We start from the raw sequence: 14,845 nt of genomic DNA on the forward strand, positions 1-14,845 counted from the left end.
TACAATTAAATAAGACTAAAGAGATTCAAAATGTATATGATTTTAATATGATTCTCTACACACTTTAAATGCCTTTATACCCAAACATGAAGTCTGAACAAGCAAACATATGATGCAGGCAACATGTCTACAGAGAAACTAGTCCATTTTTAATATGAAGTCACTTTTTATTCCTTCCAACTGATCAGCAGAGGGAGAAAGAGCAAGAGTGAGGGTCAAAGCAGATGGAAGTAGGTTAATCAAAACAGGGACAGGACCTCTAATCAAAGACGGATCAATGGAGACTCATTGTTACACCAGCCATTCTTATTGATCCTGTCGGGCGAGCAAAGTGAGGCGTGATTAAAACCAGGGGTGAAACTGATATGGAACTGGACGCACGTGGCTGTAAGACAGAGACAATTAATCTGACTACACAGCTAGATGTCATTGAGCAGAAATACACACTGCACATTAAAGATGATGTACACATCAGGCCTGTGTGCACTTAAAGGGATAGTTCAGATTACTTGGTGTAAGGTTGTATGAGGTACATATCCATAGTCAGTGTATTAAGCTACAGTGGATGCATCAGCACGCCCCCAGTTAAGAGAAGCAGAGAGGAGCACCAGCACAGAAGCTAAGAAATGAACTGATGTGGACAGGGACAGGAACAAAATGTATTTTAGCCATATAAAGGTGCAGTTTACCCCCATATCTAAAATACATATACATATACAATAAATATTTTTCCTCTGGTCTGTAGTGCTGTAGTTTTGGAGATGTCCCCCTTCTCTTGAATAAAATGGGACTAAATGGCACTCAGCTTGTCATCACTGGGTCTTTCCAGTAATCATGACCAAGTTACTAAAGACAGTCTACAGACCTTGTTTAAACAGTTTGATGTAGGAGTTCTGGTAGATTCTACTGTAAAAATAAAATAGTTCCTACATAAAACTGTTCTCTAAACTATGATATCTCCAAACTCACACCAAAACAATCTACATGGATACAAAGCACTACAGGTAAGAGGTAAAATTTGTATTTTGGATTTTGAAGTGTCCCTTTAAAAAGGTCTACCTTACCTTTTTTTTAAGTGTATGTATATTTAGAATATTTTCACAGCTTTACTTTGTTGTCAGGCAGCCTTTACTGACAAGAAGCCTCCATAATACAAGTCAAATATCACTCTCTCCAAACCAACCAGACTCCATAGAGGAAATCAGTCATTTTACCTCACAGAACACAGGACTCGCTGGTCCACCGTTGCCTCAATCAGTTTGTGTTATTGTGTGACATTGGTGTTTTACGGGTTAATTCAGATTCACCAAGTCACACAGTAACAAAAAGACAAACTAAGAGATCAAGGCAGTGGTATCCCGACAACTCCTGTGTTCTGTGAGCTAAAATGACTGATTTCGCCAGTGGAGTTTGGTTGGTTTGGAGAGCGATATTTGACTTATTCTAAATAGAGCTTACACTTTTTAAGAAGCTTCCTTTTGTTGCTGACTGGACTTGGACTGGACTTTGCTTAGTTTCCATGATGGAACTCTTCTGGTACTTCTCCTAAGTGGGTTTGTGCCGACTGGCATCTAGTGAAGGTGACAAACTGACCATTGAAGCACCACATATAACACCACTTCAGATAATCTGAAATATCACTTAATCTCTAAAGATGCACAACTCTGCACACACTAACACACTAAGTCAGACAGTTTTCTGATCATTTCCCTGTAGTGACAGAGGCTTCCATGTGTGTGTTTGAGAAAGAGGACTGGGGGGTCTGGCAATGAAAGACGATCCCAGATTCCTTGCAGGACTGAGACGAGCACGGGGCGTCACAAGGTCCAGCAGCCAGGAAGGAAAAGGGCTTGTGCATGTTGACATAGATGCTGTAGGAGAACACACACACACACATACGCACACTCACACACACACACAATCACAGCACGGGGTTGTGCAACAGCGGCTGCCTTTAAAGAGCGTGTGCAGTCAGGTGGGAAATTCCCTGGTCACAGTCCCAGCATTCCAAAAGAGCCAAGTTACTGCCGCTCGCCACATCCAAGTGTCGGTCAGGTGGCACGTCAGTGTCACCCTTCCTGCATGTGTCTGTGCGTTTTTTCTGTGTGACAGACGATAAATGAGGAGGAAGTCCAAATGAGTGAGGCCGTTTTAAGTTTGTGACCCTCCCCTTCTAAGTAAAGTTGCTCGCAGCCCAAAACAGGACGAGGACGTATGCGTGCGTGCGTCAGCGCACTGTCGGCCAAAAACACAAACACAACAACAGGTTAGGCCGCGTGTTTGATCCCCACATGGGGTCTGAGACACAGGCTCCAGGCATTCAGACTGTCACTGTAGTTACCAAAGCAGTGTGTGTGTCATTTCACAGCAGAGCACAGTCATACAGCACAAGATCACAGGGTTCCTGCAGACAACACAGTACAGTCCCTTCTCCCCGAGGGACAGTACGTTTAACTCTGTCACGCTAACTGAGCTCTCCAAAACAACCAAACTCCACAGGACAAAACAGTCATTTTACCTCACTGAACACACACTGTGTTATTGTGTGACTTTGTGACATTTTCATATTATGGCTTGTTATGTAATTGTTGTCTTGTTACATATTTTACATAATCTTTGTCTTGTTATGTCATTTTCTTCTTTTTATGCCTTTTACGTCATTATCATATTATGTCTTGTTATGTAATTTTTGTTTTCCTCCTAGTATGTTGTCTTTTACATAATTTTTGTCTTGTTACGTCATTTTCATCTTGTTACATTCTTTTACGTAATTTTTTTCTTGTGAACGCTGTTTTCATCTTGTTACGCCTTTTTAAGTAATCTTTGTCTTGTTAAGCATTGTTATGTTGTTCTCATCATATTAGGTGATCATGTTTTAGGTCATTTTCATCTTGTTAAGTCTTGTTATGTCATCTTCGTCTTGTTACATCTTTTAGTCATCTTTTAGTTATTTTACACTGTTTTCAACTTTTATGTTGTTGGTAAAAAAGTTGTCAGAAAAAGAAATGCTACTTAAATACAGTACACAGTATTTGTACTTAATTACTTCCCATCTCTGAAAATGAATGATTTTGCCTATGGAGTTTGGTTTGGCTGTCTGATGGCAAAGTAAAGCCGTGAAAATATTTTACATATAGTGTACACTAAAAAACTGATATTGATTTGTTTTTTTCTTCAGGTGGACCTTTTTTTTAAGTGGCTAAATAACCTTTTATTGCTGACTCCATCCACAGCAGCACTTGATGTATTTTTTCTTTGTCATTGGACAGAAACAGTGTAGCCAGCTGCTTGCTACTAGCTAGCTAACTTTAGCCCGATGCTACTCTGGCTGTGTGTGGATGAGCTAAAGCCCTGCTCTTTTTTGTAAGTCAGTCTAATTAGCTGATCAGATGTAAAAATCCAAAAGGACGCAGTATCAGAGGGAGACATACCCTGGTTTTTTCCAACAGTACCTCTTCCCTGAGGGACAGTACATTTAACTCAACACTAACACAACACTCAGATTTAACTGACAGACTGAAGGCCTCTGTAAAGTTGGAAACACAACCAACTTTCCTCTTCAGGCCTGCACAAAGGTGAGTTTTCAGACCTGATACAGCTCAGATAAAATTATTTAATCTGATACAGAAAGTAGGTCGGGCAGGTTTCAGAGCATACAGAACAAATTTTGAATATGTGCGATAAGAAGCGAGTGTATGCGCTTGTGTGTTTTTGTTTGCATCAGTCTCAGGCACTGGAAAGCATAGTAGATGTAAAGATCTGCTGCAGTATTTGGGGGATCTGCTTGGTGTCCATGGCGACGAAGGATCTCCCTGCTGGCAGCGTCTTTTGGAGTCTGAAACGAAGAAAAAGAGAGACAGAAGTTTGAGGTTAAACAGAGGGACTGAACTTTAGCAACAGAATCGTTTCCCCAAAATAAAAAGACAGGCGAGTGCTTGTTCACTGTGTGAACTGGTACTAGACATTTCCACTGACAGAGTACAGTGTGTGTGAATGAGAGGGCTGGCATTCACATGGTGGAGCTTAGGAACAAGACAACACAGCCACTTCTACTGCATTTCAGTCCTTTGTATGTACCCTCTACCTCTGACGGCACTCGCTTTTTGTTCATTCATTTCCCTGTTCATTTGCTCACACATTCGTCTTCCAATTAGTAGTTTGTCCTCTAAATGAAGACACACACAAGTACTGGACAGTCAATAAAGATGTAAACTGTTCCCAAATTGTCCCAATATAATATTATGTAATTGTATGGATTCCCCATAGCTAAGTTCCTATGTTTGTATGCTTCCATGACATGTGATCAGTCACTCTTGAGATTTGGAACAAAACCATATTTGGAGGGGTTTTGACTTTTACTCTTCAATTATGCTGGAAAATACATTTTAAAAATCAAAATCTTTGTTATTAAATCTTGTAACAGGCCAACCTCCTAGTGATGAATTTTTAAAACAAAATTTCTCTTAGTTCTCTTAATGTTAATCAAAATAGACATTTTTAAACCAGAATTTTTATTTAGCTTTGATTTAGAAGGGCTACAGAATTGACATGTTATGATTGAGACACATCTGATATCAATATTATGTAATGAATTTATCTAAAAATAGAAAGTTCTTGATCAGTATTCCTGTCTTTTTTAAACCAGGAAGTGAGACAGGGGTCCTTAGGGTATAGCTAACCCTTTTTATGCCTGATTAAATCATGTTTTTGTAAAAAATCTGACGGAGTTGATGGTCTGTTGTAGTCAGCGGTCACTGACCACTGAGGGTGTTTTCTCATGCTGTTACTATAGTTACTGTCACTGGCTGGCTCCTCAGCACAAGATGTATCTTATTCTTTGGATTCACTGTATTGAAAATCTAGCCAGCTGCCTGCTACCAGCTAGCTTACTTTAGCCAGGTGCTAATCTGGCTGTGTGTGAATGAGCTTAAGTTTACCGTTAGGCAGACAATTATAATATATCACTGTGGTCTTTTTCGTTCAGTGTAATTAGTTGATTCCGTGATGTTTTGGTTCAGATATTAAACTCTGAAAGGACGCAGTAAACTCACTATCAACGGGAGAAGCACCCTGGTTTTTACTCCGATAAAACAACAAATCAGTGTTCGACAGAATGCGAGCTAGTTAGCAGCCAGTGGGCGGCAGAGTACGGAGGTGTGTTTGGCTGACAGAGCTAATAGCTAACAGAGCTATAACAGCCTACAGCTAAATGGAACCAAAACACCTTGCAGCTAGCAGAGCTAAGAGAGCTGACAGCCAATTGAGGTAAAAGATATACAGCTAATGAAGCTAGCAGACATGACAGGAACCAGATACATATACTCCAGTTCTGTACTTAAGTACACTGTTGAGGTACTTTTACTTTAACAACAACAACTGTATGTAGCTGTTAATTACGAAGTGCTTTAAACAAACTAAATCTGAAAGAGCAGAAAACAGCAGTTAACTCAAAATAACTGAAATAAATGTAAGTATTTCCTCAACTTTTTAATAGTATTTTTACAGTGCTACTATTTTGATTTGGGGGCAGTTTACATTCACTTCAGGGTGGTTCAAATTGTTTTAGACAGTGGTGATGAAGTTAGTCTGGAGCCCTGCCTCTATCCTGACCTTCTGGCTTGAACTCACAGACTGCATGTAGTTTGTACTAACTTTGCATCAGGAGTAAATTTCTACCTGACCTTAAGTTCTGGAGTTAAAGAGTAATTCTTACTGTTTTTCAAGGGCCAGAGGTCTCTCTCTTCGCTCTCTCTCTTGCTGTTCCTACTCTTCACAGAGTCATGAGCAGGGTGCAAAACAGGTAATTGTCATTCTGAAGGTCCCTCAGCTCGTGACTGCTTTCTAACCAAGAAGCCAGCGGCGACTCAAAGCAGATTGAAGAGAGCACTTACCCGTCTTTTGTCCTGCCTGCACGGCTCAGGACTTAATCTGGGATGTGACAACAGAGGTCAGCGGGACCAGCGGCAGGCAGGAACATGAGCGGGCCTCAGCTAGACTAACTCGGACAATCATTGTTCTACTTTACTTTGAAGTCTAGTTGTTCTTTATTGGTTTCGGATGACCGGCTACAGTCGCTCAGTCCATTTCAAACACCATTTTCAGTTCTCTGCATCCACCTCCTTGTCCTTTCATCAAGTTCTCTGCTCTTCTTTCATTACTTCCTCTCCTCTATCTTTTTCATCCTCTCTCTGGCAAACTTCTCTTTCTCTGTCCTTCATCTTTTTTGACTTCCCTCCTATCATCCTTATCCTTCTGTGACATTAGGGCTATCATTTCTACAGCAGAATCAACTAGAACTACTTTAGAAGGAAAGTAGAAAGTGCTAAAGACAAGGTTAGGTCATGATTTCTGGAAAGAGACGCTGGTTTTGAATTTTTTAAATGTCTTTTTTGGCACTTAGAGCGCCACAAGCTGAGTGCAATTTAGTTCCATTATACTGGAGAGAAGGCAGACATCTACAGCTGATATCTCCAAAACTCTGCAACCCCAGATGGATAAGTAACACTACAGGCCAGGGGAAAAATATGTACCTTTGATTTGGGGTGAAGTCTTCAGCAGTCTATGAGCTTGGTGAAAAAAAACAAGGTAGTTCACCATGTCAGGACAGGAAACAGAAAGCAGAATTGTTGGGTTGTCATTGTAAGACGGGGTAGGCAGCTAGTACGGATCACTACCTATTAACCTTAGTTTTTCAAAATACTGCACCCGTTCCTGCTGAAACAACTCCTTCTCTGCAAGATCTTGTAGCTTACACATTTTCCTGAACTTTTCCATAGTTTAGACATTCCAAACTGGGCTTTAATTGAATATTCAGTGTGAAATAGGCTTGGCACACCTCTTTCAATTAAACTTTTGGGGAAACGCTGTATTGTTGTGTGTGGCTTACACAAGCAGGGGTCAGTCTCTGCCTGGCAGCACAGCCGAGCAGACAAACAGCTTTCATAACATGAAGAATCATGACTAACTAATTAAAAAGAAGAAAAATGCATCTGCCCCTGTTTTTGATTATGTTGGATGTGGTCCAGATGATAAAGGTAAGACAGCAACCACTGCAGACTGCCGACTGGTCAGAGTAGCATTTCGTCGTGAGTGTGTAGCTTTAGCGAGCATCACAGAAGGCGAGGAGCAGACTAATTACAGGCAACGGTGAATGTGTGCTGAGCTTTTCCTCCTTCCTATTTCCTCATTTGCTTCCCTTATTTGTACCCTTTACTTAAATATACACTATGCCGTATTACCAAAAAACTTTATATAGTGTTAGGGTTGCTTCTGGATGTTTGGAGGGGGTGTGTGGCTCCCAGCCAATACAGGGCGCAGGTTTTGAAGTCAGGACTCATAGCAACCAATGGCTACAAAGCTGTTTGTGAGAGCTGTAAAAAGAGATATATACACATACACACACTCACAGGTAGGGCTGTATTCACACAAAATCTGCTGCCTCCTCACCTTTCTGCCTGATCGCCGAGGGATCCGATGAAGATGGCGAAGGCGTTGACCTGCGGGTCAGAGGTCAGGACGTGAGCGAAGCGCTCAGGCCGGATGCCGTAGCGTTCCAGGTTGGCATCACTGAGCACCACCACAAAGTGCTCATCGGCCTCTTCCCGTGCCAGCTCCTTAATGCTGGCATCTGTGCCCTCCAGCGTGTAGTCGCCACTCATGCAGAACTGAGAGTGGGCGTGCATGGTCTGCAGGGTGGGGGAGGAGGAGGAGGAGGAGAAAGGGAGAGAGAAGGAGATCAAAAATTTAATAGCACATTCAGACTTTTATGACGTAACTCATACTATACTGGACATAATGCAGAGTAATGCACGGGGAGAATTAGTCTAATCAGCAGGGCCACCCAGGGCAATGCTGGATTCACAAGATCACATGAGAATCCATCTTGCCAGGCGTCTGCACCAAAAGTGATGCAGCCAATCAGTGTCCTAGGAAGGACTAGTGGCAGCTATACGGGCGTGATTTTAGGTGTAACAACAGCGAGAAGTGACTAGAACTTAAAGGTAAGGTAAAGATGTTTTCACTCACAGTTTGGTCTGATTGTTTGAAATTAGCCCGTTAAACTTTACAGACAGATGATTCATCCAATCATCTGCCAAGTGATTTTTGAAAGTCACTGCCATTTTCATACAAGTGTGCCTGCCCTTTTCCAAACACTTCCTCAGTAAAACTTCCCAGATGGTTCTGTGTAACAAACCATCTGGTGAGTCAGATTAGTGCAACGCCTCAGGCTCATGAAACTCAGGCTAAGGTATCACTGGAGGACAGTGACATTTCAACACAAGCTTTTGAATCAAAGAAAGAAAGGCAACATTACAAACCACTGTTTCCAGTATATCTGGGTGAGTATGTGAGGGGATAACTGGTGTACATGAATGGACTGATTATGAATCTGTACCTTGAGGACTTTGAGTCTCTGCTTGTTATTCTTGGGGACTTTGTCCGCTCTGACCAGCTCGATGTCGTAGCCGTCGCCTGAGTGGCCCACTATGTCGTACTGCAAGGAGAAAACAGTTTATGTAAGAGAAAATCACAAAGGCACAGTGGTGAGATGTCTCATACCACATGAATATGAATGGTAACAATGATAATATTTTCAGGGTTGCCACACATCTGCATGGACAAAATTTTTATACTTTTCCATGGCTTTACCAGGACCCACAATAAAATTTCCATGACCATTCACAACCTATAAGTACAGGAACATCCAGGTCTGTCTGTTTACTATACAAGTATAATATACTTACACCAAATGTTAATAGTATGAAACCTAAACAGCATCAACAACCTCTTTCAAACTCTGACTGACTGTTACATTCATATTTTACTTCTAACACTTCAAACACTTCAAACAATAGGCACAGTCAGTATGTTGTCCTTTATTATTTTATTATTATTATTATTATTTTATGATTGTACTGATTGTATTATCAGTGTATTCTTAATGTATTTGATTATAGCACACAATACAGAAATGGTCAATACACACAACCCAACTGGAACACTCACAACTGATGTGAATGGAATGCAACCCAACTATGTATGTACATACATAGCACACTTGTCCAGAATCATTCAAACATATCAGGCCTGGTATGAATATACATCCTGGGTGATCCAGTAACAAACGGACAGCTCTCAGTACAGGTGTGAACGCGCTCAGATCTGATCACTCAGACAACCATCAGAGGTGGTCTAAGCCACATGTGACTGCATTCTTTAAGCAAAGAAAACACAATGTGAACTGGATCTCCAACTTAATTGACATCTTATAAATAATTAATTTGTTTACTTGTAATGCAAATTACATATGTGCTCTCTTTCCTGCAGCAGATGGTTGTGAACACACTAGTAACCCCAGACTCCATTAAAAACTTGTGTTATTTTGAGAGTTCATTAATGAGGAGAAACTTTACAAACTATGTGAAATTCTGTCTACAACAAATTCTTAATGTTTTCCGCCTTCTTGTAAATTCAGCACATTTTACACAGTAAGTTAGGGTTAGCCATGCTTTCTTGTGAATTCGGTATCAAATGAAAACAAATTGTTTCTTTCCTGGTAAAAAAATAGATTGTGTTGCTGAGAAGAGCAGACAGTAGAGAGGCTCTGTGGTGCACTGGGACACACTTTTACTGTCTCTCTGATTCTGTTCTTCATCATCTGTGAAGTGAAAGCATCTGACACAGAGTCAGAGAAAGTTGTGCTCATAGTTTGCGAACAAATCCCGGCGTACCATGGAGTGTCTCTCCTGGCGAGCTGCTGACAGCACAGGTAAAACATGAAGCTCATGTGGGCTGATAGAGGAGTTTAGTGTGGCAATGAACTAAAAAAAACAATAGAAACCAAATGATTTGATATTATCTCAACAACTACAGAAAATGAATTTATCGTCATGTTTCATTATGTGGATGTTATCCATGGATGATGACTGAAACTATTAATGTCATCAGACACAACAAAATTCTATGACTTTTCCAGGCCTGGAAAAATTTATTTTGAATTTCCATGACTTCCAGGTTTTCCATGACCGTAGAAAGCCTGTATATTTTGCGTAAAACTGTATTATAGAATAGCAGTTGCAGTTGCTGCAGGTATGTCAGATTATAACTTATAGAAAACCTTTCTTCTCTCCAACCTGCACCCTCCACGGCATGTTAACCCCCTCATGCCAAAATGCCTCTCATAGAGCATCTGTCACAGCTGGCTTACATAAGTCCGGGTCAGCCTGGCACTGGGGGCTCCACTCAGCTATTTCAGGACCCAGGTTATTACGTATATGAGCTATTTCTAATATGAGCCGTTATGACTGTGGTGGTCAAAGGCATGCGACTGTGTGTCTCAACCATACATATCACTGTTGCTGGGTAGAAGCATGTTTTTTTCAAATGTTGTATTTTCAGATTGATTTTTTTTTTTTTTTCTATTTTTCATTTTTTTAAGTTAGCTTTTTTCTCATGGATGAAGAAATCCTTAAATTTAATTCAAAATGTTATTAAAATCACCCATTTTTGGCTTGGACAAGGACAAGAAACCATAAAGTGACAAATTTTTAAGACTGTTTCATCATGTCATGTCTATTTACAAGCTCTGTTTCAAATAGAAATCCTGAATGTATGTGTTTGACCAAGCACCATAATTAGACAGCTTACACTGTAAGACACACACACACACACACACACACACACACACACACACACACACACACACACACACACACACCACTGTATGGCAGGTACAAGTAGCACACGCACAAACAAGTGATGGTGTGTATGTCTTTTATGTTATCAGATGCACTTTTATGTAAGGGGTGTTACACAAAGAAAGCAGCTACACCGACATGTGACGAGCAGCACTGATATGTGTGTGTGTGAGAAGGAGAGACACTGATATGTGATCAGTATTTAGGTTGGGTTGAGTGTCACTTAGGGGCCAAGAAGTCTGTCTCGCTTCAGCTTTTTTACACACACTCATATCTCCGTCTCCCCCTTCTCGCTGCTTCTCTTTCTCTGTCTTTTGCATGACCCGACTTTGCTGGTTAAATAAAACAGAATACTAGGATTTGGAAAAACTTGTTGATCTAAATTCAATTAAGCACACTAAATAGACAAGATATTTAGTGTGCAAAGTGTTATTATTTTTTGTAAATATACACTCATTCTAAATTTGATGCCTGCAACACGTGCCAAAAAAAAAGCTGTGACAGGATCATGTTTACCACTGTGATACATCATCTTTTCTTTTAACAACACTCAGTCAGTCTGTTTGGGAGCTGAGGACACTAACTGTTAAAGTTTTGAAAGTGAAATTCATTGTCATTCTTTCTTAATATACGACTTCAGGTCCTCAACAGTCCGGGTTCTCTCTCTGTTGTTGTATTTTGTGCTTCATAATGCACCACACATTTTCAATGGGAGACAGGTCTGGACTGCAGGCAGGTCAGTCTAGTACCTGAACTCTTTTACTACGAAGACACACTGTTGGAACACGTCCACAAAGTGTCTTGGCGTCATCTTGCTGAAATAAGCAGGGACGTCTCTGACAAAGATGTCTGGATGGCAGCATATGTTGCTCAAAAACCTGTATGTACCTTTCAGCATTAATGGGGCCTTCACAGATGTGACAGTTACCCATGATGCCATGGGCACTAACACACCCCCGTTTATTTGCTCTTGTGGTTTTTCACAAACTGGTGAACCTTCACCCATCCATGCTTGTGCCCCTTTAATACTCACTCATGATACTGTCACCTGTTTACCTGTGGAACATCCAGCACCTTTTGTTGCTCTGTGAAAATTAAATATCTTGTCTTTGTGCTGTAGCCAAATCATAATGTAGCAAATTATTGCATTCTGTTTTTCTTTATATTTTACACATCACAGCTTTTTTTGGATTTGGGCTTGTAGTTTGGGAAGTGAGCAATGGCAATAACCAGAGGCTGGGGTGGATGGGTAGGAGGTGGTTATAAATAAAGATTAGCTCATAGCAGCTTGTTCATTTGAATCTGTGTGAACTGAACTTTGAGGTAGCTGTTATGTAGTCAGAACTTGCACAACACTGGACTGGTTTAAAAAAAAAAGCAGAAGTCATCTGGTGAGATATGACCATGACCTCAATACGTTTGGAGTCATAAAGTCAATAGGGTAAAGGTGAAAGAACATCAGTGGAGGAAGTATATTGACCCAGGAATTATCCAAATAAAGTCTCATATTGCTAAGTTGTGTGAAATTAATTTCATGTAAGAGAGAAAAGCTCCGTTGTTTATTATTGTTTATTTTACGACTACTGTACTGATACTGAATGCTGCTGCAGGTGGAAACCTGATTACAAATGCTTCCCAAAACTAATGTGGCTTGAACAAATGTTCCAGTTCATGTTTAAACAAAAACATGAGCTCAAAATTCTAAGTAAAGAACTGGTGAGGTTTTAGACTAGAGGGTTTTTGAAGTGAGGTACTTATCCGTAGTCAGTGGATTAGCTACAGCTGTCTGTTTTTGTAACTGTGTGACTTAAATGACATAAAAATACTGAAAGGAGGAGTAACAGCAGTTTCCCATCATAAAAGGGTAAAGCAGTGAGAATATTCTAAATATAGCCTACACTTAAACTGATTTTTTTTTTTTAAATATGTTTTCCTACTGACCCTGTCCACAGCAGTACAATGCTTAACTTCTGTGCTGGTGCTCCTGCTGCTTCTCCAAACTGGAGGCATGTCATAAGTGCTTCATACAACCACACCTCAAAAAAGTTTAATTACTAGAAATAAAAAAAATGCCCATGACAATTTCCCAAAGCTCCAGATGTTGTCTTGAAATTTCTTGTTTACACACACGTGATGTTTGACGTGACATTCTCACCTTGAACTTGTGCTCATAGCTCTCCAGAGCCTCCATGACCATACACACAGCCTCCATGGAGCGCTCCAGCCTGCCGTCCACGCCGTTGAAGCGGTACATGCTGCCCGACACGTCGGCTAACACCCGTAAACGCTTGGGCTTCTGCTGAGGACTGCCCAGCTGTCAACACACAGGGTGACAATACACCATTTTTGAGAATGAGAACAAATCATGTCCAACCAAAAACACCTTTGAAAAGTATTAATACCAACACTCTAATTCCATTTTTTTGGTGAACATTTATTAGGATTTCTAAACTTGCGCTGTACCAGAAAATAGCCTTGTCCCAGACAAGGATTCACAACTTCAAATAATTAAAAAATGCCTTCAAAGTCTAAAACTAACAATACCAACTGATAACAGAGGATTAAAAATGTGTTATTATAATTAGGCTATGCTGTGAAATGAAAAAATATAACTTTGTGTGAACTCTGTGAGATGTTTGATGGAAAGTCCAATGGAGTTGATGTCTACAGTACATTTCATTAAAAATGTAATCACAAGGAGGTTGGCCCGTTGCAAGATTTAATAGAAAAGCGTTTTATCTTTTAAAATATATTTTCCAGCGAAATTTCAGAGTAAAAATCAAAAACCTTCTCAAAATATGATTTTGTCCCAGTTCACAAGAGTGAGTGAAAAAATAACAAGAATTTTAAAGCAGCGACTAATGATTAAATGAAAGAAAATACCTATTTTGGAAAGTGTTTTGTGGAATTTGGTGTGGCTTACTTAAAATAACATTCAACACAAAGCCAAGATTTCAAAACTGGGTGCAACTATTTCAATGTAGACCTTCAGGCCAGACCAAAAATATGCAACTCTTGGAGCTAAATGAGGTAGAAAAACATGGCATGCATATTATGGTTTGTGTGTGTTTGTATGATTAGTGTGGGAACTATCTCTGTGCTGTGTATGTGAGCATATATGACAGCTGAAGAAATGTCTAGAAACTGTGTTTTTTGAGCTCGGGCAGAAACACAGGGTGTAATAATAATCTCACACACACCACTGGAATGTATCGTCTGAGGGATAAAGGTCAAAATTATGTGTGTGTAAGTCTAGGAGTGTGTGTGTTTGGAGGTGTGGCTCAGGGGAAAAAGTGTGGTTTAAATATCTGAATCAACAGAGACACACACACCTCTGGCTCCTGCTCTCCCCTGCGTTTATATATTGCCTTCTCTCCGGTCAGTCCATCTATGATTTTAGCATCATCCAGTTCTCCCAGTGCCTGGTTCTTCAACCACTGTCGCTCCTTCCCTTTAGCCTGAAACACACACACACACACACACACACACACATACACAGGACATGTTATGCACCAGCCAACCAAATAAATAAACATTTCAAAATCTGTCCGGGGAGGATGATTTCATTTTGGTGGGGCTTTCAGATGCAACAGATTGTGAAACAAAGCCAAAAGGAAAAAGAAAGAAATCCAAGACAGCTGTAATTCAGGCTGACACATGATAGACAATCAGAAAGTAGGGGTGGGCGATTTAACCTAAAATTTATAGCACTGTATTTTTTTGTTTGTTTGTTTTTGTGGGGGTAGTATTATATCACGGTATAACAAAAATAATAAATGATACTACACTCAAAAGACGATTCTACCTCTTTTCACTCTATTGGCGAGGAAAGGGATGATGTCTTGTTCATTGGCTCCAGAAAGAAATGAAAAGGGATAAGGTTTTTATGAATCTGCCCCAGAATGTAGGTTAATTAGTAAACATAATGTGATTCTTCTCAGAGTGAGACAGGGCTGGATTAGGAATCTCAACTGCATTGATTTGGCAGAAACCCCAAATATAGAAATATAAGTACAATAGTTGGTGTACCACAGGGCATGTGGCAGCAACTGTTTCTCTTGACTGTCCCTCAAAATTACAACAATATTCCATATATCCATACAGTCTCAGCCTGTGGAAGTTTCTGCCACCAGCTTTGCGTGCGCTCC

General features: G+C 40.3%; 1 protein-coding gene across 1 annotated transcript in view; it reads right to left on the bottom strand.

Moving 5' to 3' along the window:
* Positions 1-2,778: 2,778 nt before the first annotated feature.
* Positions 2,779-14,845, bottom strand: part of vwa8 (von Willebrand factor A domain containing 8) — a 131,690-nt gene continuing 119,623 nt past the window's right edge. The window contains exons 41-45 of the mRNA XM_084724361.1: positions 14,030-14,155; positions 12,853-13,011; positions 8,396-8,494; positions 7,447-7,685; positions 2,779-3,835 (exon numbers count right to left, since the gene is read on the bottom strand). Coding sequence (XP_084580487.1) covers positions 3,727-3,835; positions 7,447-7,685; positions 8,396-8,494; positions 12,853-13,011; positions 14,030-14,155 — 732 coding nt within the window. The 3' untranslated portion in view covers positions 2,779-3,726. The remainder of the gene's footprint in view (positions 3,836-7,446; positions 7,686-8,395; positions 8,495-12,852; positions 13,012-14,029; positions 14,156-14,845) is intronic.

This window comes from Lutjanus erythropterus, chromosome 8 (genome assembly GCF_056507025.1).
Source record: "Lutjanus erythropterus isolate fLutEry1 chromosome 8, fLutEry1.hap2, whole genome shotgun sequence".
NCBI lineage: Eukaryota > Metazoa > Chordata > Actinopteri > Lutjaniformes > Lutjanidae > Lutjanus > Lutjanus erythropterus.